Source organism: Tachyglossus aculeatus, chromosome 6, assembly GCF_015852505.1.
Source record: "Tachyglossus aculeatus isolate mTacAcu1 chromosome 6, mTacAcu1.pri, whole genome shotgun sequence".
Taxonomy (NCBI): Eukaryota; Metazoa; Chordata; class Mammalia; order Monotremata; family Tachyglossidae; genus Tachyglossus; species Tachyglossus aculeatus.
In genome coordinates, this window is record NC_052071.1 from 38,356,542 (window position 1) to 38,381,469 (window position 24,928).

A 24,928-nucleotide genomic window follows, 5' to 3' on the forward strand; every position below is an offset into this window, starting at 1 on the left:
TTGCCAACTTGGACTTCCCAAGCGCTCAGTCCAGTGCTCTGCACACAGTAAGCGCTCAATAAAAATGAATGAATGAATTAATTCATTTGATTTTGGTACTATGTTTTGTTTTGTTGGCCGTCTCCCCCTTCTAGACTGTGAGCCCGCTGTTGGGTAGGGACCGTCTCTCTATGTTGCCAACTTGTCCTTCCCAAGCGTCTAGTCCAGTGCTTTGCACACAGTAAGCTCTCAATAAAAGTGAATGAATGAATTTATTTTACTTGTACATATTTACTATTCTATTTATTTGATTTTGTTACTATGGTTTTTTTTTGTTGTCCGTCTCCCCCTTCTAGACTGTGAGCCCGCTGTTCGGTAAGGACCGTCTCTATATATGTTGCCAACTTGTACTTCCCAAGCGCTTAGTCCGGTGCTCTGCACACAGTAAGCGCTCAATAAAAGTGAATGAATGCATTTATTTTACTTGTACATATTTACTATTCCATTTATTTGATTTTGTTACTATGTTTTGTTTTGTTGTCCGTCTCCCCCTTCTAGACTGTGAGCCCGCTGTTGGGTAGGGACCGTCTCTATATGTTGCCAACTTGGACTTCCCAAGCGCTTAGTCCAGTGCTCTGCACACAGGAAGCGCTCAATAAATACGATTGGATGAATGAATGAATGAATGAATGAATGAATGAGAGGACCGGACCCCACCCCACCCCCAAACACACATACACACTCTTTCCCCTTCCCGGGTCCCTCCGGCCGCAGCAGGTGTGCCCTGAGGCGACCCTTGGCTTCGAGGAGAGGAGGGGGGCGTCGCTCCCCTGCCCAAACCGACGAAGACTGGGAAAGGGTGGGAGGCCCGGAGGGGAGGATTAGAGGTGGGAAAGGTTGCCCAATCAATCAATCAATCAATCAATCAATCGTATTTATTGAGCGCTTACTGTGTGCAGAGCACTGGACTAAGCGCTTGGGAAGTACAAGTTGGCAACATAACCCAACTCCTGCCCCTTCCCTCCGCCCCTCCCGGAACCAGATTCCAGAGAGAGCAGCTTAGGAAACGGCCAGCGGATGAAGTTTATTCTATTTTATTTTATTAGTATCTTTTGTTTTGTTGTCTGTCCCTTCTCTTCCTCCCTTCAAGGCCCTACTGAGAGCTCACCTCCTCCAGGAGGCCTTCCCAGACTGAGCGCCTTCCTTCCTCTCCCCCTGGTCCCCCTCTCCATCCCCCCCATCTTACCTCCTTCCCTTCCCCACAGCACCTGTATATATGTATATATGTCTGTACATATTTATTACTCTATTTATTTTACTTGTACATATCTATTCTATTTATTTTATTTTGTTAGTATGTTTGGTTTTGTTGTCTGTCTCCCCCTTTTAGACTGTGAGCCCACCGTTACTAAGCGCTTGGGAAGTACAAGTCGGCAACATCTAGAGACGGTCCCTACCCAACCACGGGCTCACAGTCGAGAAGGGGGAGACAGACAACAAAACAAAACGTGCAAACAGGTGTCAAAATCGTCAGAACAAATAGAATTATCGCCTAAGTGCTTACTGTGGGAAGAGTACTATACTAAGCGCTTGGGAAGTACAAGTCTCCCACACTACTGGGGTGTGGGAGACAGAGGTGGGGCCCGAATGGGATAAAAGGACTGGAAAGGTTGCCCCCGTATCAATTAGAGCAGCCCCTCAACGCCCCCCTCCCCAAGTGGGGAGCTTCTCCCGTAGTTGGGAGCGGGAAGTGGAAGCAAATGCCCCCTCCCTGCTTTGTGCCCCGGAGCCAGGGGTCTGGAGGTGGAGAGTGGGAGGCTGGCATGGCTGACCCCGGGGAGTGCGACGAGATCCCTCCTGGAGACTGGGGCAGGAAAGCCCTGGGCTGGGATGGGCAGAAAGAACTCACTTCCTGGTCTCCAGCCTGGAGCCTGGGATGGGTGGGAAAAGAAGGGTTAGGGGAAGGGAGAAGGTCGGTGGGGAGGAGCCCCCGCCCCCCCCGGATCCCACCCTGGGGGCAAGCGAGAAATGAGGTTCTCCAGTGGGGGTGAGGGCCCACCAAATCAATCAATCAATTGTATTTATTGAGTGCTTACTGTGTGCAGAGCACTGTACTAAGCGCTTGGGAAGTACAAGTTGGCAACATATAGAACACCAAACCAACATATAGAAACCAACAACACCAAAACCGATGAGGAAAGGAGGGTGGGAAATAGGAGGGTGGGAAAAGGGAGGGTGGGAAATGGGGTGGGAAGTGGGAGGGTGGGAAATGGAGTGGGAAATGGGAGGGTGGGAAATAGGAGGGTAGGAAATGGGAGGGCGGGAAGGGGGCTCGTTGGGTGGGAACAGCTCACCTGTCTGCCCCCCACCGTGGGCTTCGTGGCCACACTCTTCTCTCTCTGTCCCAGTCCCTTCCCAGTTACCTGGCTTAGGAGGCTTTTGCTCTTTTGATCCTTTGTTGTGCAGAGGGAGGGGCCTGGGGAGTGTTGACTGCCCAGCCTTGAAGCCTGGTGAGGTTGGCAAGGGGGAGGAGGAGATCTGGCCTCCCCCCACCCACTGACCCCCTGCTGCTCGGATGCAAGGGACCCTATCCCCATCCCCGCCCGCCCCCCTCTCCGAGAGAAGTTCCCCTCGCAGGCCGGAGCTGCCTCTGCCCTGCCCTGGCATTCTGCCCTCTCCCCACTCCATGGGCAGTGATGGGCCAGGCAACCACCCTTTGCCCTGCATCATGGACAGAGCTAGCCTCGGAGCCCTCTGGGGAGGACAAGAGAGGGAATGCTCCGTGGAGCGAGTGCTCAGGCCAGGGCTGGGAAGAAGGAGGCCAGGGCGGGAGGCGGGGAGTCTTGGTTTGTGTTTGTCTTATGCCGTCGAGTCGTCTCCGACCCATAGAGACGCCATGGACCCATGGACACGCCATGGAAGCAGCGTGGCTCAGTGGAAAGAGCCCGGGCTTGGGAGTCAGAGGTCATGGGTTCAAATCCTGCTCCACCAATTGTCAGCTGTGTGACTTTGGGCTAGTCACGTCACTTCTCTGGGCCTCAGTTCCCTCATCTGTAAAATGGGGATTAAGATTGTGAGCCCCAAGTGGGACAACCTGATCACCTTGTATCCTCCCGAGCACTTAGAACAGTTGCTTTGCACATAGTAAGCGCTTAACAAATATCGTCATATTTATTTTATTTTGTTAGTACGTTTGGTTTTGTTCTCTGTCTCCCACTTTTAGACTGTGAGCCCACTGTTGGGTAGGGACTGTCTCTATATGTTGCCAACTTGTACTTCCCAAGCACTTAGTACAGTGCTCTGCACACAGTAAGCACTCAATAAATACGATTGATGATGATGATGATGATGATGATGATCTGCAGTCGTTCTGGTAGTATATCCATCGAGTTTTCTTGTTAAAAATATGGTTTACCATTGCCTCCTTCAGCTCAGTAAACTTGATTCTCTCCCATGCCGCTGCCGCCCAGCATAGTTGAGTTTTGACTTGTAGCAGATTCCCTTCCACTCACTAGCTAAGAATGGAATGGATTTCCCTCTGCTTGACTCTCCCTCCCGTAGTCGAGACTAGTAGAGTACTGGAAACTCTCCAGGTGTGACCCCGAGAAGGGTGAGGGGGTTGAGGGGTGGGGGAGAGGAGAGAGAAAGAGAATGTATGTGTATGGTTGTGGGGGGGGTGCCCAGGGGACACCCTGAGGGTGGTCTCTGGGAGAACAGGATCTGGATGCTTGATCCTTGAGGGTCTCAGTAGCTCACTTGTGGGCAACAGCTCTGTCAACCAGCCTTCAGGCTTCAAGCCCAGGGACCAGGCCCCCGGCTCCAAGGCCCTATTTGAGAATGGAGGCCCTGCCAGAAGCCAGGCTGGCTCTGAGGGAGACGACTGAGGGTGGGGGATCTGTACTCCCTCGGGACCCCATTGCCCTTCCCCCACCCCCCTTGCCACCCTTCTGAGACCACCTCCCGCCCTTCTGGTCTTCCTCTCCCCACCACAACTCATTCCCCCCCACTCCAGGGGCTTTCTCAGCCTGCCCCTGTGGGGACAGATGCAGGGCTGCGGCCTGTTGGCCTGATTGCCGTCTGCCTGCCTGCCTGAGTTCGGGCTGCCTGGTTGGGACTCGCCAGGGACCTGCTCAGGACCCGCCCAACTTATTTCACTCAGGAAGGAGGGTGAGAGCTGCCCCCTCCAGCACCGCCTTACAGTTCCCCCCACCCCGGCTTGCCCCGGTGGGTTCTCACCCTGCCTCCCTCTCCTGGGAAAGAGGGCCAGAGGGAGCGATGATGGGAGTGGGGACCTGTGCTTGAGGCCCACCCTTCAAGGGGGACACACCTCTGGCCCAGCCTACTGTCCTCCCTCCAGCTTCCTCACGCCAATCCTGCTCTGTGTTTGCCCTGTTCTGCCAGGCAGCTTCCTCTCCACCCCCAGCAGCCCCGAGTACCCTCAGTGGTGGAGTGGGTGTTGCCTCCAGTCTGGGGACGGGAAGGAGGGTGGCCCCAAGCTCCTGCCTATCCCTCCCTCCCCCCATCCCCCACAGCTGCTGAACCAGCCTTTCCAGCCTCCACCTGAGCGTTCCGGCCTCTCTGATGGGACCAGGCGAATGGCCCCTCCGGCGCCACTGGCCTTAGTTTCCCCAGTCCAGGAGAGGCGAGCTGGAGCCTAGGGACAGCCCCAAGACCTGTCCTCCCTCTGGACTCCATCCCACCGCTCCCATCCTCCCACATCCACTCCCATGGGTTGGCACTGCCATGGCCGGGGGAAGTCTAGTTCTCAGGCCCGGGCGGCCGGGCGGCCGGGAACCTCCCCCTGCCTGCTTCCTTGGGATAGGGTCGGGGGGAGGGTCTCCCTCTCCCCTGGGTCCTGGAGTCCAGAGGAGATGGATTGGTAGGGGCTCAGTTCTCCCCATCATCAATCATATTTATTGAGCGCTTACTATGTGCAGAGCACTGTACTAAGCACTCCAGGGAGTCACCTCTGGACCCCCCAACTCAGGTTGGGCAAAACAGAGGTGGGGCAGGGCCAAGCCTAGGACCAGGGGAGGCAGAGGGGAGCATCTGGGAAGCGCAGGGGAATGAACATCTTCATATCCCCTGGCTCAGCATCAAAAGCCCGGGCTTTAGAGTCAGAGGTCACGGGTTCAAATCCCGGCTATGCCAACTGTCAGCTGTGTGACTTTGGGCAAGTCACTAAACTTCTCCATGCCTCAGTTGGCTCATCTGTAAAATGGGGATTGAAACTGTGAGCACCCACCCCCCCCCCCACCGTGGGACAAGCTGATCCCCTTGTAACCTCCCCAGCACTTAGAACAGTGCTTTGCACATAGTAAGGGCTTAACAAACACCATCATTATTATTATTATATCCCTGTTCCTCCCTTCCCTGCAGGGCCGGGAGTGGGGGTGAAGGGGTGGCCAGCAGGTAGGAGAGGAGAAGGGGCCTGTGCCCAGCTATGGAGAAGCAGAACCAGCCAGTAAGGAATTAAGTAGAGTAGAGGGACCCCTGAGACAATGGCACAGCTCCTTCCTCCAGCCGTGCAGACGGGTGGGGAGGCCAGGTTCCCCGGAGGCCCGGGGGGATCATTCATTCATTCATTCAATCGTATTTATTGAGCGCTTACTGTGTGCAGAGCACTGGACTAAGCGCTTGGGAGGTACAAGGTGGCAGCATATACAGATGGTCCCTACCCAACAATGGGCTCACAGTCTAGAAGGGGGAGACGGAAAAAAAAAACAAAACATATAAACCATATAAAATAAATAGAATAGTAAATATGTACAAGTAAAATAGAGTAATAAATCAGTACAAACATATACGCCAAGGGGGGGGTATCAATCTTCTTTTTTTATTGATTAATGCACAGTATCCTAAGGATCCCAGGGAAACCTGGATCATGGCCCGACGATGGCTGCCTTCATCCCGCCAGTCAGGATTTTTCATCCCTGCGGCCCCTCGCCCAGCTGGGGCCCTTCCCTTCCTGCGGTTGGAGTCGGGCTCGGGCAAGACCGGCCCAGGTGGGGCGGGTCCGGGCGTGCCTGCTTCCCCGTCGCCCGTGGGGTCCCCTGGCTCTAGGATGCTGCTTTCCCCTCGCCAGGCCCCTGCCTCGAGGGGCAGGGCATTGGTGCTCCCTGCCGGGGTCCTGGGCCCAATCTTCCTCTCCTGCTCAATCAATCAATCAATCAATTGTATTTATTGAGCGCTTACTGTGTGCAGAGCACTGTACTAAGCGCTTGGGAAGTACAAGTCGGCAACACATAGAGACAGTCCCTACCCAACAGTGGGCTCACAGTCTAGAAGGGGGAGACAGAGAACAAAACCAAATATACTAACAAAATAAAATAACTGGTCTGGTCTCATGCCCGTCCCTGGAGCTTGGCCCGGCTACTGGAGGGGGTTCCCCCAGTGGGCGGGCATACTGGCGGCAGCTGGGAATAGTGACCCCCGGCCCACGTCCTCCCCCTCTCCTGGAATGTCCTCCCTCTGCCCATCCGCCAAGCTAGCTCTCCTCCTCCCTTCAAGGCCCTACTGAGAGCTCACCTCCTCCAGGAGGCCTTCCCACACTGTGCCCCCTCCTTCCTCTCCCCCTCCTCCCCCTCTCTATCTCCCCCGCCTTACCTCCTTCCCTTCCCCTCAGCACCTGTATATATGTATATACGTTTGTACGTATTTATTACTCTATTTATTTTACTTGTACATATCTATTCTATTTATTTTATTTGGTTAATATGTTTTGTTTTGTTCTCTGTCTCCCCCTTCTAGACTGTAGCCCGCTGTTGGGTAGGGACCGTCTCTATATGTTGCCAACTTGTACTTCCCAAGTGCTTAGACAGTGCTCTGCACACAGTAAGCGCTCAATAAACACGATTGATTGATTGATTGATTGATCTCCAGGAGACCCCTGCTCTCCATGCTCCGTGGGGAAGGGGGAGCAGGGACTGGGTGAGAGGGTGTCTGCCCAGGGCTGTCAGCCCACCCAGTCCCCAATCAATCCCTAGGCCCCGATCTCCCTTGGGGGCTTGGGGGAGAAAGACGAGGGGCTAGGGGACTCTTCCTTATCCCCACTTCCTCTGGTGGTGCTCCCTGCTCAGCTACTTCCCTCATCTGTAAAATGGGGATGAAGACTGTGAGCCCCATGTGGGACAACCCGATCACCTTGTATCCCCCCAGCGCTTAGAACAGTGCTTTGCCCATAGTAAGCGCGTAACAAAGCACTGGGGGAAGCAGTGTGGCTCAGTGGAAAGAGCACGGGCTTTGGGGTCAGAGGTCGTGGGTTCAAATCCCGGTTCGGCCACTTGTCAGCTGTGTGACCTTGGGCAAGTCGCTTCACTTCTCTGGGCCTCAGTTCCCTCATCTGGAAAGTGGGGTTGAAGACTGTGAGCCCCACGTGGGACGATCTGATTACCTTGTATCTACCCCAGTGCTTAGAACAGTGCTTGGCACAGAGTAAGCGCTTAACAAGTGCCAACATTGAATTGAATTGAACAAATGCCATCGTTATTATTATTATTCCTCTGAGGAGTGGGGGTTTCTGTGGGAGGCAGGCGGACAGCAAAGGAGGAGTGGGCCTGGGGGTTCTTGGAGAGGGGAGGAGCTGCCCCCAAGCCCCCTTCCCCTGGAGGGGCTGGGGCCCTATGTAGTGCCCGTGGGGTTAAAGTCCACCCCCCCTCCACCCGGTTGTTCCTGGGTGACTCATCTCGGGAGACGGCAGGCTTGGCGCTGGGCTTGGGGTGGGGTGGGGGGGAAGTCATCATTGTTCCCTTTTATCAGGGCTGCTCTGTCCCGGCCCCCGCCCCCAAGCCTGGGACAAAGGCGGGCATTGAGCCCCAGCACTGGCACTGAGCTGCTTTGGCAATGGGGGCAGGGAGGCTAGGAGGCTGGGGGGCGGGAGGGAGAGGTTCGGGGTGGCCTGGGTGGCAGGGAGTGGGGGCTGTCTATCTTCTTCCTTCTGGCCAGAGTGAGACGTTGGGCCTGGGGTGAGAGGAGAAGCCCGTCTCCGGTGTGGTGCCGCTCGACTCTGTGCCCGGAAGGCGGGCCGAGGCTTCCCAGGACGGGAGCCCCAGCCAGGCGGGCGCTCCCTGCTGCTCTGGCCTCCTCCTGACCGTCCCGGTTGGATGCCTCTTGGCTCTGCACGGGCCTGGCTCGGCGCCTGTCTGCCCAAGCCCATGAGGCAGAGAGAAGGGAGCAGGTGGAGTGCCAGCTTGGGCAGGGGCTAGGCCGAACTGGGCTGCTAAGTTTGGGGCGGGACCGTCTCTGGCCTCTGGACCCCTTGACGCCTCCCCTGTCCTGATGTCCCTTGGCAAGGGCTGCTGGGAAGGGTGGGAGGACTGGGAGACACGCATGGGCATTCCAAGAGGGAATAATGTCAGGGCAATGATGATGATTGAGCTAGGAGAATTGGATTTTCCCCTTTCAATCCCCCCGCCCCTGTGCCACCCCCCAGTGACAACCAGGGGCAATTCCATGGCAACTGCAGAGTCCCAGAGTGCTCAGAGGTCCTCTCTGCCCAATAGTCTCACCCCTCGGTAGCCCGAGGAGCCTGAACCGCCCCCCCCCCCCCCCCCCCACTGGGCACCTCCCATGTCCCCTGGCAGATCCGGGGAGCCGAGGTGAGGGGCTCAGGGGCCTTTGATGGAGTTGGAGCCCCCGGGGGAGGGGTTGGGGGTCGTGCTTGGTGGGATAATAGGGGCCTGTGAGCTGGAGGGGAGGGGGTCAGATCCCCATTGGCACGCAGGGGAACAGAGGGGACATTGATGGGGTGGGGGGGAGGGGCGTCCGGCTCAACCGCTATTGACGAGGCTGCCAGCTGGCGCAGCCCCCTCCCCCCCCGAAACAGGACCCGGCCCCCCCCCACCGCCCGACCCTCAGCCCAACTCGCCACACAGAGACAAGGCTACTCTTCCCTCTGTCCTCAGGATGATGTCCACTACTACCACGGCGGGCCAGCCTGGGGTGCCCAGGGGCAGCTGAGTAGATCAGACACCCCCCCATCCCACCCCCGGCCCCGGAAGCCTGCTGCCAACTGGGCCCACCTGCGTGGTAAGTGCCAAAAGCTCCAGCTACACAGCGGCCGTTGCTGCCTGCAGTGTGCCCCAAAGCCGCCCATCTTCTGGGCCGGCGAGGGGGCTGGGGGAGAGGTGGGCATCGCCTCTCTGGGCATCAGGGGCCTCACCAAGCTTCTCTCTGGGTGCCACCGTGGATGTGGGGGACTGTAGCTGAGTAGTGGGGGAGAAGGTCCCCAGCGGGCCTGGCCCCTGGTCAGCAGGATTGAGAACGTGGGCGGAGGAAAGGGCACGAGGCAGGACTCTGCCTAGATGCAATCGCTCCTCGCTGGCTCGCTGGGCCACCCGGCGTGCCTGGCTTTGTTTCCTGCTGGACCCACCCGCAGCCAGATCCCATCATCGGGGTACCTGGGCTCCAGCTACCCGAGGGAGGAGCTCAGGGTTGCAGGGGAAAGTCTTGGAGGTTCGTGGGGGTGGGAGAGCAGGCTCCCGATCCCACCCGCCATGCCCCCCCAAACCCCTCGCTCACAGCCACACCTCCCTCTCGCTGATCCCTTCCTTCCCCGCCCACGGGCCCGGGGCAGGCACCCTCCTGCCAATCCACAGGTGGAGTGGCTCAAAGAGCATCTCCCGCCCCCCAACTTCTCACCTGCTGGATGCTGGAAGCCCCCCCTGGCCTGGGTTGACTCTGGCGAGGGGCTCTGGGTCTCCTGTTCTGCTCCCACCCCTCCCCTCACTCTTCCTGTCCCTCGTCCCTTGGAAATATGCTGGTCCGGGGATCTGTTGGGGAAGCCAGGCAATGAGGCCAGGCAGGGCCTTGGGCTTGGGAAAAGGGATATAATAATAATAATAATAATGGCATTTGTTAAGCGCTTACTATGTGCCGAGCACTGTTCTAAGCGCTGGGGTAGATACAACGTTATCAGGTTGTCCCACTTGGGGCTCACAGTCTTGACCCACATTTTATAGATGAGGTAATAAGAATAATAATGGCATTTATTAAGCGCTTACTATGTACAAAGCACTGTTCTAAGCGCTGGGGAGGTTACAAGGTGATCAGGTTGTCCCACGGGGGGCTCACAGTCTTCATCCCCATTTTACAGATGAGGGAACTGAGGCACAGAGAAGATAAGTGACTTACCCAAAGTCACCCAGCTGACAGTGGCGGGGTCGGGATTAGAACCCACGACCTTTGATTCCCCAGCCCGGGCTCTTTCCACTGAGCCACGCTGCTTCTCTAGGATAGGGGTCAGGGGTCAGGGACCAGATAGGTGTTTGGGCTGGAATGTCCAAGATCCCCTTTCATCTTAGTCACCGTCTTTCTGGACCCCCTGCCCCAGTCAGCTCTCAGCCCGCCCCAACATGAGAGAAAGAGCGAGAACACGCCCATGTGTGTGTAACTGGGGGCTTCCAGGTATTTCTGCATTTTTCCATGTGTCTCTGAGTGTGGAACCGTATCCATGTATACTCTGGTCCCTTTCTTTGTCTCTGCCTGCCCCTCTGCAGATGTGCGCGTGGGTCTCCGCACGTGTGTGCACACATGAAAATGCCCGGTCTATGTTTGCATATCTACTTGTGCTTGTCTCTGGCGTGCGCTGACTCCCGGGGTTCCCTTTCACCCTCTCCCTCTGTCTTTGGCCGTGTGTGTGTTTGTGTCTGTCTCCTCCGCTTGCCGTGTGCAGTTGCCACTGTGGTTCCTCACCAGTGGGACGGGAGGCGGGGCTGAGGGCGAGGGCCCCATCTGGCTCCAGTGTTTCCAAGTTGCTAATGGCCGGTGGGGCAGGGGGTGAGAGACACGTGTGCACAAACACACACACAGACTCCCCACCAACCCCAGGAGACCAGCCAAGCTCCCCTCCTCCTTTCCCCCTGCCCAGCCACGTGCCCCGGCCCCGGCTCCAGCCTCGCCTCCGCCACATTGTTCCCAGACATCGGGGGGCCTCAGCACTGGGGCTGAGAGGGGCCGGGAGCCAGGGGGAGGCTGGACAGCCAGAGGAACGGATGAGCCGAGCAGCCCCCGTGAGTACCCTTTATGGGTCCCTTCCCTGAAGCTGGCACCATTGGGAATGTGGCCGAGGGGAGAGAGGGAGGTTGTGAGTCAGCGGGGCTCCCCGCTTTCCACAGGGCCCTGGAGACAGAAGGCTGAATGGTGCTTGGTAGGGTCCTGCCGCTGGGCAAGAAGCCCCCAGTTTTGCCCAGCCCTCCCCCTGCCCTCTCCCCGCTGACCCCAGAGACCCCAAGCAGGAGGCAGATTAGATGTCTGGTCGGGCCAGATGCTAAATCGCCTCCCAGCCTCTGGGCCGAGAGCCCCACATGGCTGCACCCCTAGAAGTTCCCGCCCCGGCACGGGGGGCCCGCTGAGGGCAAGGCGGCTCAAACCCTCTACCGCACTTTCCCTTCCCAGTACCGCGCCTGGGGCAACACAGTGACCCTGGCGGGGGTCTCTGACTCCAGGCGCATCCCTCAGCTCCTGCCCTCATGGCCTGGAATGGTTGCAGATAGCTGGAACCTGATGCCTTCTGTCTGCCTTGCTGACCAAGGCATCTGGGCCCCAGGGCGGGGGAATCCGTGGTGATCAGGTCTCCCTCTTCCCCTGGCAGAGCCTCGCCATGCTTGCCCGGTCCCACCTCCGCTTCCCGCTGCTCCTGCTCCCGCTCCTCTTCCTGCTCCCCGTCCGGCCGGGGCTGGGCCGCGCTCGCCGCTTCAGCGCCCCCGAAACCTCCTTCAACCACCTGGCCCAGGACAGGGAGACGGGCACCCTGTACGTGGGCGCGGTCAACCGCCTCTACCAGCTGCGGCCTGACCTGGAGCTGGAGGAGGAGGTCCTGACGGGGCCCGTGATGGACAGCCCCGAGTGCCTGCCCTTCAAAGACGACGCAGACTGCCCGCAGGCCCGCCTCACCGACAACGGCAACAAGCTGCTGCTGGTGAGGGAGCGCAAGGGCGAGCTGATCGTCTGCGGCCAGGTGTGCCAGGGCACCTGTGAGAAGCGCAGCCTGGCCAACGTGAGCCACGTGCTCTACCGGAGCGAGGACCCCGGAGACTACCAGTTCGTGGCGGCCAACGACGCGAGGGTGTCCACGGTGGGGCTGGTGGGGCGGTCCCGGGGCCGTGAGCTCCTCTTCGTGGGGCGGGGGCTGACGGCCAAGCTGTCGGGCGGCATCCCCCCCATCACCATCCGCCAGCTGGAGGAGCCCAATGCCTTCTCGAACGAGGGCCTGGGCCGCCTCGTGGTGGGTGACTTCTCCGACTACAACAACAGCTTCGTGGGCATCTTTGCCAGAGGCAACTACGTCTACTTCCTGTTCTTCCGACGCGGGGCCAAGGCCCAGCATTTGGAGTACCGCACCTACATCTCCCGCGTCTGCCTCAACGACACCAACCTCTATTCCTACGTCGAGGTGCCCCTGGAGTGCCGACGGGACGGCGCCCGCCGCTACGACCTGGCCCAGGCCGCGCATCTGGCCCAGCTGGCCCCCGAGGGCACCGCCACGCTGCTGGTGGCATTCGCCGCCGGCCCGGCCCCCGCTGCAGCCCCGCCGGCCGACACCGCCCTGTGCGCCTTCGGCCTGGACGAGGTGGACGCCCGCATGCAGGAGGCCCGGCGGTTCTGCTACACGACCAAGGGCTGGGGGCCCGATGGCAGCGAGAAGGCGGCTATCGAATATGGTGTCATGTCCTACTGTGCCATGCTGCCCGTGGTGAGGCCTCCCCCGGAGCTCTGGGAGGTGGTGGGGGTGGTGCGATGGGTTGAGGGGGTCTCCCCGATCACCCTGGGTCTCCTCTTTGGGGCAGGGGGCGGCTGGGAGGGAAGAGCTGGCTCTTGGTGTTGGGGTGGGGTCCGGTGGGCCAGAGGGAAGAGAAGGAAGAAGGAAGGGAGCATGGGTGAGGATAAGGAGAAATAATTAAGGGAGTGAACGGCACCTATCTAGCAGGAAAGGAAGGAAGCTGGTCAGAGCTGGACTTGAATAAGGAGCAGGGTCAGTGGGTGGTGGGGGAACAGACAGGGAAAGAGGAGGGGTTCAGGCCAGATTTTATGTGCCCGCTGGAGGAGAGTGGGGTGGGAGGAGCAGGTGGATGGCTGAACAGAGGTGGGGTGCAGGGAGCATCGACAGGACCGGGCAAATGGGAGCATTCATTCATTCAATCGTATTTATTGAGCATTTACTGTGTGCAGAGCACTGGACTAAGCGCTTGGGAAGGACAAGTTGGCAACATCTAGAGACGGTCCCTACCCAACAGTGGGCTCACAGTCTAGAAGGGGGAGACAGAGAACAAAACAAAACATATTAACCAAATAAAATAAATAGAATAAATATGTACAAATAAAATAGAGTAATAATTCTGTACACATGTATACAGGTGCTGTGGGGAGGGGAAGGAGGTAAGGTGGGGTGGAGGGGGATGGGGAGGAGGGGGAGAGGAAGGAGGGGGCTCAGTCTGGGAAGGCCTCCTGGAGAAGGTGAGCTCTCAGTAGGGCTTTGAAGGGAGGAGGCAGAGCCCGAGGCCCTGACTGCTGGAGGGACAGGGTCACCCTCTGGCTGGAGGTCAGCCTGGGGCGGCTGTCCAGAGCTCCCTGGACCTGACCAGCAGGTCCCTGCCCTCTTCTCTCCCCTCCCCGCCAGGACTCACCCGATTCATACCCGTGCGGGGAGGAACACACCCCCAGCCCCATTGTCAGCCGCCAGCCCCTCAAGGCGGAACCACTGCTGATGAACATCCGTCACCTCACCGCCGTGACCGCCGTGGCCGAGGCCGGACACGTTGTCGTCCTCCTCGGGGATGCCCAGGGCCAGCTACACAAGGTTAGTGCCCGGGTGCCCAGGTGCTGGGTGGGAGAGGGCTCCAGCCCAGCCTGGAGCTGGCAGGGGTACGGGCCAGAGCCGCTCTAGGAACTGTCTTTCCAGTTGGCCGGTGCCACCCACCGCCTCCCTTGCCCCTGGCCACCATGGGCCAGTCCCTCCTTCGCGCCCCGATGCCCGCCGATGCCCACCTATCCCCCGCCACCCCAGGTGTTCCTGAATGGCTCGGAGGGTCAGGTGTACAGCTCGGTCCCCGTGGGGCCGCCGGGCTCCCCCGTCAACCCCGACCTGCTTGTGGATGTCAATGGGAGTCACATCTACGTCATGACGACCAATCAGGTGAGGGCAGGGGAGGGAATTCCCCTTCCCTGACTGGGAATTCCCCCATTAGGTGAGGTTGGGGGGCAGAGGAAAACGGGGAGCCTCCCGCTCCGAGCCAAGCCAGGTCCGCCCCTGTCCCCGCAGGTAGACAAGGTACCCATTTCGGACTGCCCGGCATTCCGAGACTGTGACACCTGTCTCCAGGCCCGTGACCCCTTCTGTGGCTGGTGTGTCCTGATGGGAAGGTGAGAGCCCGGTGAGGGGCCGGGGTTGGGGGGCCACCCCATCAATGAAGAGGACCAGAAAGGGTCCTTGCCGCTCCCGCCTCTTTCAGCCTGGCTGGCCACCCTGCCCGCAGAAAGGGTGGCAGGGAGCTCGGGGACATAGAGGAAAGAGGATGGCATGGTTTCCACAGGACTACTCCAACTCACAGCTTCTTTACATTTCTGTCCTCTGAGGGTCCGGCTGTGCTGGGACTGGGCCGGGGACTGAGCTGCCGGCTCGGCTCAAGAAACACCGGCGACTGGGGAACTGGGAAGAGATCCGGGACTCCTGGGTCCCCCGCAGGGCGGCTGTGACCCCTGACCTCCGTTCCCCTTCCCACCCCGGGGCAGGTGCATGCGGAAGTCAGAGTGTGAGTACTCTGAGCAGCCGGACCAGTGGCTGTGGAGCTATGGATCGGAGAGCCGCTGTCTGGCGGTTCTCAGGGTGGCGCCCACCAACTGCACCCGCGAAAAGGAGACCCAAGTGAGCCGGGGTCACGGGGGGCCGGGCTGGGCCGGACCGGGCCCCTGAGGCTGACTGGCCCAATCTCCGTGGCTAAAGGGGTCCGGGACCATAGCTTCATCAGTTCTCTCTCTGTCCTCGGGGCCCAGGTGACCCTGGTGGTGCCGCGTCTCCCCTCCCTGGACCCCGAGGAGTATTTCCACTGCACATTTGGGGACCACGAAAGCCTGGCAATTGTCCAGGGCCCCGAGGTGTCCTGCTCCTCTCCCTCTGATGACCAAATGCCAGCCAACGAGCCAGGCAAAGGTGCGAGGAGATGTGGGGGCCTTGCCCGCCTGGCCCTGGAGCGCGGATGTGGAGCAGAGGTCGGTCGGCGGGTGCGGGGAGGTGGCGTGGGCCACTGGGCGGGGGGACGAGTCTGCGAGGGGCCGGCGACTGGTGACTGGCTCCTTCCCCAGCTCCTGTGCTCCCCTCCCCTGCTCTGTTCTCCCTCCCCTGACCCCCTCTCTTGCTCCCACGCTCCTCCAGACCACGTGACAGTGGCCCTGACTGTGATGTTCAAGGATGTGGTCGTGGCTGCCACCAACTTCACTTTCTATGACTGCGCTGCTATCCCACAGTTGGCTGTGGCCTCCCCGTGAGTCTGGGACAGGCATGGTGGAGGGGAGTAAAGACTGAGCCCCTGCCATCTGGGTGGGGCCTTTCCCGGCCCGTCCAGGGAGGCCAGGGGTGAGAAAGCTGAGCGGATGACGTCCTCCTCCCAACCACCCCGTTTCTCTGTGGTGCCCAGTTGTAGCCGGTGTGTCAGTAGTCCGTGGCAGTGCCACTGGTGCCTCAGGACTTCCCGTTGCGTGTCTGGTGAGGGGTGTCCGGATGGGGAGAGGACCATCTACAACCAGGATGTGAGTGTGCCCAGGAAGCGGGGGGCCCTAGCTGGATCCTAACTCTCCCTCCCCCAGTCTCGGGACAGAGGCCATGCCAGGGCGCACTGGGAGGTGGGTGGGCATGCAGGGGCAGAGGGAGAGTTTCTGGTCTCTCACTGCAAGACATAAGGGAGGCCAGAGCTGGACAAGGCTGGCACACTCCCCTTGTTGGAAATTGGTGTGGGATATCACTGTGTCCCAGATGCCAAGAGAAAGAGAGGTGGTGTGGGGGGGAAGGGAGATGGATGGAGCGCCAGGGAGGGTCCCCTGTTGGGTGTGGGAAGACCTTGGGTCTTGACCCTCTCTCCTTCCCCCAACCCCTGCTCTCTTCAGGAGACAGAACTCCAGACTCGAGGCCCCGGGGCCTGCCCCCACATAGAGGGCTTGGAGGGCTCCTCGCTGGTGGCGGTCGACTGGCAGGCGCAGCTCACTCTGCGGGCCCGGAACCTCCAGCACTACCAGGTGAGCGAGGCGGGAGGGCAGATGGGTGGGCGGACGGGCGGCGTCGGGGGCCAAGCCCGCCTGGGAGAAGGGCGGTGTTGGAACCACCGTGTCGATGCCGCAGGGACAGGGGCTCTATCACTGCTGGGTCGTGGTGCTCGGCGAAGAACTGAGGTTGGAGGCCACTCTGGAGGGAGAAGGAGATGCCCAGCGGATCCGGTGTCAGGCTCAGGAGGTGGGAGTCTGCCCGCCGGCCCCCTCTCCTTCGCACCACTCTCTTGCCCCTTCCCAGATTGCCCCGCCACGAGTTCTGGAGAAGCAGTGTGACCTGGTGGTTAGAGCCCGGGCCTGGAAGTCAAAGGGACCTGGGTTCTAATCCCAGCTCTGCTACTTGTCTGTTGTGTGGCCTCGAGCAAGCCACTTCACTTCTCTGAGCCTCAGTTCCCTCATCTGGAAAATGGGGATGAAGACTGTGAGCCCCATGTGGGACAGGGACTGTGTCCAAACTAATTAGCTTGTATCTACCCAGCGCTTAGAACGGTGCTCGACACATAGTAAGTGCTGAACAAATACCACTGTGATTATTGTAACTTCTAAATCTCCTCCTCTCCCCCCGCAAACATCTCCCCCTGCTCCAACCTGCCTCCCCTTCCCTCTCCCGTCCGTCAGTCCGTCCGTTTGTCCCTCCATCCCTCCCTCCCTCCACAGTTTGGCTTCTCGCTGCCGCAGAAGGAGCTGCAGGTGCCCCTGTACGTCACCTGGGGTGCAGGCGCCCAGCGGATCGATGACACCGGCGATCTCCATGGTGAGTCGATGCTCCCTCCGCGGGGTGAGGGGTCTTCGCTGGGCTGTTGCCTCCGGGGCTGGGAGGACCCGCTAAGGTCAGGGGGCCTGGGCTTGGGCTTCCCACTCTTTGAGGGGGGACCTGTGTCAGCTTGGTAATAATAGTAATAATAATAATGGTGTTTATTAAGCACTTACTATGTGCCAAGCACTGTTACCCCCGGCCCACGTCATCCCCCTGGCCTAGAATGCCCTCCCTCTACACATCCGCCAAGCTAGCTCTCTTCCTCCCTTCAAGGCCCTACTGAGAGCTCACCTCCTCCAGGAGGCCTTCCCACACTGAGCCCCCTCCTTCCTCTCCCCCTCCTCGCCCTCTCCATCCCCCTCACCTTACCACCTTCCCTTCCCCACAGCACCTGTATATATGGATATATGCTTGTACGCATTTATTACCCTATTTATTTTTACTTGTACATATTTATTCTATTTATTTTATTTTGTTAATATGTTTGGTTTTATTCTCTGTCTCCCCCTTCTAGACTGTGAGCCCACTGTTGGGTAGGGACTGTCTCTATATGTTGCCAACTTGTCCTTCCCAAGCGCTTAGTACAGTGCTCCGCACACAGTAAGCGCTCAATAAATACGATTGAATGAATGAATGTTCTAAGCGCTGGGGAGGTTACAAGGTGATCAGGTTGGCCCACGGGGGGCTCCCAGTCTTCATCCCCATTTTACAGATGAGGGAACTGAGGCCCAGAGAAGTGAAGTGACTTGCCCAAAGTCACACAGCTGACAATTGGCAGAGCCAGGATTTGGACCAATGACCTCTGACTCCAAAGCCCAGGCTCTTTCCACTGAGCCATGGGCTGGACCCATGAGTGCGAAGGCCACTTCGCTTCTGGAACTTTTCCTAGCACTGCCCCTTCCTTATGCCCTCTGCCCGCTCCCTATGCCCTCTGCCCCCTCCCTATGCTCCCCTGACCTCCTAGCCGTGCTTTCTGCTCCCAACTGTTCCCCTGGACTGCCCTCCTGTGCCCATCACTCCCGCTGTGTCCCACCTTGTCTCCCCAGTGACCCTGTATGACTGCACAGTGGGCCATGAGGACTGCAGCCACTGCCAGGCAGCCAACAAGAACTACGACTGTGTCTGGTGTGGGCTAGGGACCCCCAGCTGCCTCTATAGGTCCCTGTGCCACCCAGATGCCATAGAGTCCCTATGCCCCACCCCCATCATCCACTCGGTGAGCTTGCCCTTGGGAACCCGGGGAGACCCGCTGCGGGGTCAGCGGACTAGTCGAAAAGACACTGGGCACCCCGAGGGAGTCCTCTTGAGGGCAGGTCGTGGGCCCCAGCCCCTGCCCTGCAGGAAGGGATGAAGAGAAGGAAGAGGAAGAAATCTTGGGGGTCTCGGGGTAGAGATGGAGGGGGAGGGACCCTCCACCTCTGTAGGAGCCCTCCTTCCTCTTCGCCTACAGATTGAGCCCCTGACGGCCCCCCCGGAGGGCGGTACGCCCCTCACCATCGTGGGCACCAACCTGGGCCGGCGCTTCGAGGAAGTGGAGGCCACGGTGACCGTGGCTGGCCGGCCCTGCCAGGCCGACCCCAACCAGTACCGCATCTCAACCCGGTGAGGGAGCCTGGGGCCGGGGCCGGGCCGGGGCGACACCAACGGCCCCTTGGTTTGCCGAGACCCCCAGGAGGGAGGGAGGGGCTCAGTGGTGAGCCGTGGAGGTCGGGAGAGGGAGAGAGAGAGAAAGAGAGAGAGAGATGGGGAGGAAAGAACAGAACCAGGAGAGGAAAGGACAGGACGTGTGTTGAGAAAGAACAAGATGGGGAAGAGAAAGATGTGGAGACCCAGACTGTTGAAAGCTGGGGAGCAGAAAGATGCTGAAAAGGCAGGGGGATTTGGACGGCAGGATGGGCCCACGCTGGCCCACCAGTGACAAGGGGCTTTCCAGCAGGCTCTGCAGCTGGGAGAGAGAGGCTCTGGTCCCCAAAACAGTTTGCATGGCCAGTCCCTCGTCTCCCTGTCTCTCTCTCTTCTCAACCCGTTCCCTGTCCTTCCTCAAATTCTTGCCTGCCCTCTCTCTGCCTCCATGTCTCCTGCCTCTCTGCCTCCCTCACTGGGTGGTTACTCTATTTATTTATTTATTTCACTTGTACACATCTATTCTATTTTATTTTGTTAGTATGTTTGGTTTTGTTCTCTGTCTCCCCCTTTTAGACTGTGAGCCCACTGTTGGGTAGGGACTGTCTCTAGATGTTGCCAGCTTGGACTTCCCAAGCGCTGAGTACAGTGCTCTGCATGCAGTAAGCGCTCAATAAATACGATTGATTGATTGATTGATTGATTGGTTGCTGGCCTGGGGGCAGTGATGAGGGCCCCGGACACCTCTGCTTAGACTCCTGTCCCTCTCTTTTCGGGCAGGATCGTGTGCATCGTGCCCCCTGCAGCCAAGGGCACTATTGGCCCCGTGGAGGTTGCCATCGACGGCCACCCCTCCCCGGGCGTCTCTGCCCAAAACTTCACCTACCAGGTCAGTTCGGCCAGCCTTTCTCCGGGTGTCCGGGGGAGCGGTCAGCAGGAAGGGGCCTTGCCTCTGAGGGCCCGTCTCCCGAGCCGCCCCTCGGTCAGCAGCCTCCCACCTGTGTCCCATCCAGGACCCCGTCCTGCAGAGCCTGAGTCCCTGGAGGGGCCTCCAGGCGGGTGGCACGCGGCTTACCATCCGTGGCCGGTTCCTGCTGACGGGCGGCAACATCTCGGCCTTTGTGGGAGACCTGCCCTGCCATATGTGAGTGCCCCTGCGGCGGGGGCCGGGTACCCTCTTGGGGACCCACCCACTCCAGGGGAAGAGGGATGGCAGGAGGGCAGGAGGCAGGGCTGGGGGAGCGGCAAGGCTTAGCGGTTAAAGCCCGGATCTGGGAGTTCGAAGAACCTGGGTTCTAATCCCGGCTCTGCCGCTTGTCTGCTGTGTGACCTTGGGCAAATCACTTCACTTCTCTGGGCCTCAGTGACCTCATCTGTAAAATAGAGAATAATAATAATGGCATTTATTAAGCGCTTGCTGTGTGCAAAGCACTGTTCTAAGCGCTGGGGAGGTTACAGAGTGATCCGGTTGTCCCACGGGGCGCTCAGTCTTAATCCCCATTTTACAGATGAGGGAACTGAGGCCCAGAGAAGTTAAGTGACTTGCCCAAAGTCACACAGCTGGTAAGTGGCAGAGCCGGGATTTGACCCCATGACCTCTGACTCCAAAGCCCGTGCTCTTTCCACTGAGCCACGCAGCTTCTCCTGTAAGACTGTGAGCCCTATGTGGGACATGGACTGTGAAAATGTAGTTACCCTGTGTCTACCTCAGTGCTTAGAGCAGTGCCTGGCACATAGTAAGCGCTTAACGAATACCATAAAAAAAAAATTCTCCATCTCCACTCCCAAGGCTCTGTACCAACCCAGACCCCCTTGCTCCCCCTCCCTCAGACAGGAACCCGTTTGCCCCGAGACCATCATCTGCCTGACCAGCCCCAGCCCCGCTGTGGCTAAGCAGCCCGTGAGGGTGTTGTACGGCCTGGCCGAGAGGCTGCTGACCACCGACCTTTTCCACTACTCCGAGAACCCGAAACTGCTCCAGGCAGAGCCCTCCGTCAGCTTCCTCGGGTGAGAATCCAGCCGGGCGGGCAGAAAGAGGGGGAGCTGCCGCCTGCAGTTTGGGAACCGTTGGATGCTGATCCGAGAGGGCCTTTCGGGGGTCTGGCCCAATGGGTGGGAACAGCGGTGGGCAGTGAGGGAACCGGGAGAAGAGCATAGGGAAGAAAATGAGTGGGGTGGGGAACTGGGCAGGGGCAGGAGAGAACGTAAGGAAGACGTGGAGCGGTGGAGGGCTGAGTGGTTTTCCCCCAGCCAGGCCCTGGACAGCAGGTTGGTCTTGGGGAGCAAGCGCGGGGAGAAGGAGGGTGGGTCTCCGCGGCTGACGGCCCTCCCTGGGGTCAGAGGGGGCCGGTTGATTAAGGTGAACGGGACCCTCCTGGACATGGTGGAGCAGCCCCGGTTCTCAGTGTGGCTGGAGGAAGGCGGGGACAGCCAGCGGAGACGCAGGAGCTGCGGGGGGACGGAAGAGCAGACCTCGGCCCCGATGCGGCCCTGCAGCAAGCTGGAGAGCGGCCTGCTAGAGGTGAGACCTTCCTCACCCTGGCCTAGGGGTGGTCGGCACCCCTCTTCCTCCCACCCCTGCCCTCCCCGGCTTCAGCCGAGGAGGAGGAAGGTCGGGGGAGGAATCGGTGTGTGTGTGGGGGGTGTTCTGGAGGTGGGCTAGACTGGAGTGAGGTCAATTATAGCTGGGTCTCCTGCCCCCACCCCCTTGTCCCCAGGCCCCCGGCCCTCATCTCTCCGGGCTCCGGCCCCCTCAGCCCCCAACCCTCCTGGCTCCCCGCAGTGCTCAGAGCCGTGTGCCACCGACTCGCCACAGCTGTTGGTCTGCCCCAGCCCCGCGGTGCCCAGTAAAGGAGCGCGCCTGGTCCGGGCATTCTTCGTCCTGGACAACCTGAGGGTCAACTTCAGCGACGTGAGCGGGGAGGACTTCCGCTACGTAGACAACCCCCGGCTCCGGGGGCTGAACCGGGACGGCGCCGCCCGCCCCTACCACCTCAAGCCGGGCAACGTGCTGGATGTGGAGGTGGCTACCCGGGGAGAGGGGTGGAGAGGGGAGGGCCAACCGGTGCCAGGAGGGGCAGGGCTTAGTGGAAGGGCACGGAGTTGGGTGGGGAAGTGATGGGGAGGTCGCACTCTCATTTGAAAAGCAACGTGGCTCATCAGTCAATCAATCAGTAGTATTTATTGAATGCTTACTATGTGCAGAGCAATATACTAAGCGCTTGGGAGAATATAACAGAATTAGCAGCCTCATTCCCTGCCCATAATGAGTTTACAGACTAGAGGGAGAGACCGACGTTAATATCAGTATACAATTTAAAGATAGGCATATAAGTGCTATGTGGTTGGAGCCTTAATGGAACAAATAGAGGATCGGGAGTCAGAAGATCTAGGTTCTAATCCCTGCACCACCACCTGCTGCTGCTGGGTGATTTTGGCCAAGTTGCTTGACTTCCCTGTGCCTCGGTTTCCTAATCCGTAGACTGCGATCCCCATGTGGGACAGAAACGGACTTTATTGTATTGTATGCACTCCAGGGCGTAGCTCAGTGCTTGGACTATGGTTAGCGCTTAGCCAACACCACAGTGGTTCTTCTTGTTGGGTAGGGACTGTCTCTATATGTTGCCAACTTGTACTTCCCAAGCACTTAGTACAGTGCTGTGCACACAGTAAGCGCTCAATAAATACAATTGATTGATTAAGGGGATGATCGTTTGGTCCGGCCCCCTCTTCTTACACAGGGCGAAGGCCTGAACGTGGGGATCAGCAAGGAAGAAGTGAGGGTCCAGATCGGGGACGGCGTGTGCACGGTGAAGACATTGACCCACACCCACTTGTACTGCGAACCTCCACTCCAGCCCCCTCAGCCCCTCAACAGCTCCTCCCGGCTGCCCGAGTTCATCGTAAGCCTCCCCGCAGCGTGGGGGTGGGAGCTCGGGGTGGGGAGCAGAGGTAGCAGCTGCCGGGAGCGGATGCCGCCAGGGAACTCTCCCAGGGAGTCCAGGGGACTCCGGGCAGATGGCGGGGCTCTCGCCCCACCCCCTGGGGAGCCGGGGAGAGCTGAGGATGGTGCCAGGCGCCACCTGGTTGCCAAGGCAACGTGTTGAGCTCGGTCCCCGTGGGCTGTGGGGAGGAGAAGCTGGGAAGGGAGGGGCCGGAGAGGCTGTGCTGAGCACCACCCCTAAGTCGTCTCCATCCCCAGGTGCAGATGGGATACCTGCGGCTGGACCTGGGCCGGGTGCAGTACGACACGGAGGCCACCCTGTCCCCCTTCCCCGCCGAGGCCCAGATGGGGCTCGGGGTTGGGGCCGCCGTGCTGGTCTCCATCGTCCTTCTGGTCATCCTCATGTACAGGTGCTCCTCCCCTGCCACGTCCCCCAGATCCCATCTCCTCAGAAGGCCGGCCACCTTCCCCTTTGGTACCTCCCTGCCAGCCGGCCCATTGGGCGCTGCTCCGACTTCCTTTGGTCCGTCCCGTGGAGTTCCTTCTCCCCATCCTGGGTCCGGCAGCATCGGCCCAGCTGCCCGTTCTGTCCATCTCTACCCCGCTTTCTTGCTGGGGCCTGATCCAGGCACATGTGTGGGCTCTCTCCTTTTCTCCCCGCCACGTGTTCAATTGAAGACGGAAGAGCAAGCAGGCCATGCGAGACTACAAGAAAGTTCTGGTGCAGCTGGAGAACCTGGAGACCAGCGTGGGGGACCAGTGCCGCAGGGAATTTACAGGTGGGTGGGGACTGCCTGCCGAGCATCCTGCGGCTTCGAGTCGAAGGAGGTGCCCTGGGACTCTCCTTGGGGGGCAGATGGAGGGTCAACCAGCCCGCGGTCAGAGTTTCGAGCATGTTCACTGCACTTCTGGGGAGAGGATTATCAGGTCCTGGAAGACAGGGGCTCTGTGTCTTCTGTTGTTCTTTCCCAGGAGCTGAGGACAGAGTAGGCTCTTAGAAAGCACTGTTGAGGAAAGTAGCAGGGTGAAGGGTACCCTCTGGGGGGAGGGGATTTGCCAAGTGGCTGGCAGAGGACTCTCCCACCTCTGCAGGGTGGGTGGTGAGACGATTCATTCATTCATTCAGTCGTATTTATTGAGCGCTCACTGTGTGCAGAGCACTGGACTAAGCGCTTGGGAAGTACAAGTCGGCAACATATAGAGACGGTCCCTACCCAACAATGGGCTCACAGTCTAGAAGGGGGAGACAGACGACAAAACAAAACATGTGGACAGGTGTCAAGTCGTCAGAACAGACAGAATTAAAGCTATATGCGCATCATCATCAATCGTATTTATTGAGCGCTTACTGTGTGCAGAGCACTGTACTAAGCGCTTGGGAAGTACAAGTTGGCAACATATAGAGACGGTCCCTACCCAACAGTGGGCTCACAGTCTAAAAGGGGGAGACGGAGAACAAAACCAAACATACTAACAAAATAAAATAAATAGAATAGATATGCACAAGTAAAATAAATAAATAGAGTAATAAATATGTACAAACATATATACATATATACAGGTGCTGTGGGGAAGGGAAGGAGGTAAGATGAGGGGGATGGAGGGGGGGACAAGGGGGACGAGGGGGAGAGGAAGGAAGGGGCTCAGTCTGGGAAGGCCTCCTGGAGTAGGTGAGCTCTCAGGAGGGCATCGTTAACAAAATAAATAGAATAGTAAAATAAATGGAGTAATAAATCTGTACAAACATATATACAGGTGCTGTGGGGAGGGGAAGGAGGTAGGTGCGGGGGGATGGGGAGGAGGAGAGGAAAAGGGGGGCTCAAGGCTGAAGAGAAGCGGGCCCTCAGAAGGGGTTGCAGAGAGGCGAGGGGAGAGGAGGTGGAGGAGGAAAAGGGGGGCTCAAGGCTGAAGAGAAGCGGGCCCTCAGAAGGGGTTGGAGAGAGGCGAGGGGAGAGGAGGTGGAGGAGGAGGGCCCCATTGGGGTAGTGAATACAGACGGGGGATTCCTGGAGCAGTCCCCACCGAGTGCCACCTCTCTCCCTCCCGACCTACCCCCCCGGCAGACCTGATGATAGAGATGACGGACCTGAGCAGCGACTTGGAGGGCACCGGGATCCCCTTCCTGGACTACAAGACCTTCACTGAACGCGCCTTCTTCCCCGGCCACGCGGGCTCCCCGCTGCGCTACAGCTTGGACGTGCCCGAGGGGCGCCGGCCCACCGTGGAGCAGGGGCTCACCCAGCTCTCCAATCTGCTCAACCACAAACCCTTCCTCATCAAGGTCAGGGGGCTGCGGAGCACGCCCCAGGGCGGGGGGTAGGCAAGAAGACCCCAGGGGATAAGCTGCATCAGTGTGTGAGTGCGTGGGGGTT

General features: G+C 59.1%; 1 protein-coding gene across 5 annotated transcripts in view; it reads left to right on the forward strand.

The window, feature by feature from the left end:
* Positions 1–24,928, forward strand: part of PLXNB3 (plexin B3) — a 34,197-nt gene that overhangs the window by 280 nt on the left and 8,989 nt on the right. For 3 of the 5 annotated variants that reach the window (XR_005451582.1, XM_038747897.1, XM_038747900.1), the window contains exons 2-24: positions 8,883–9,006; positions 11,570–12,670; positions 13,595–13,774; positions 13,982–14,110; positions 14,237–14,337; positions 14,707–14,839; positions 14,968–15,124; positions 15,347–15,455; positions 15,609–15,720; positions 16,075–16,203; positions 16,307–16,417; positions 16,852–16,987; positions 18,037–18,206; positions 18,441–18,592; positions 19,394–19,502; positions 19,627–19,757; positions 20,444–20,620; positions 20,954–21,134; positions 21,396–21,635; positions 22,354–22,515; positions 22,815–22,966; positions 23,235–23,335; positions 24,620–24,837. Coding sequence is in view for 4 of the 5 variants with exons in the window: in XM_038747897.1 (XP_038603825.1) it covers positions 11,579–12,670; positions 13,595–13,774; positions 13,982–14,110; positions 14,237–14,337; positions 14,707–14,839; positions 14,968–15,124; positions 15,347–15,455; positions 15,609–15,720; positions 16,075–16,203; positions 16,307–16,417; positions 16,852–16,987; positions 18,037–18,206; positions 18,441–18,592; positions 19,394–19,502; positions 19,627–19,757; positions 20,444–20,620; positions 20,954–21,134; positions 21,396–21,635; positions 22,354–22,515; positions 22,815–22,966; positions 23,235–23,335; positions 24,620–24,837 (4,182 nt within the window). In the remaining variant the exon portion in view is untranslated. The remainder of the gene's footprint in view (positions 1–8,882; positions 9,007–11,569; positions 12,671–13,594; positions 13,775–13,981; positions 14,111–14,236; positions 14,338–14,706; positions 14,840–14,967; positions 15,125–15,346; positions 15,456–15,608; positions 15,721–16,074; positions 16,204–16,306; positions 16,418–16,851; positions 16,988–18,036; positions 18,207–18,440; positions 18,593–19,393; positions 19,503–19,626; positions 19,758–20,443; positions 20,621–20,953; positions 21,135–21,395; positions 21,636–22,353; positions 22,516–22,814; positions 22,967–23,234; positions 23,336–24,619; positions 24,838–24,928) is intronic. The other 2 variants (XM_038747899.1, XM_038747898.1) reach the window with 2 other exon arrangements.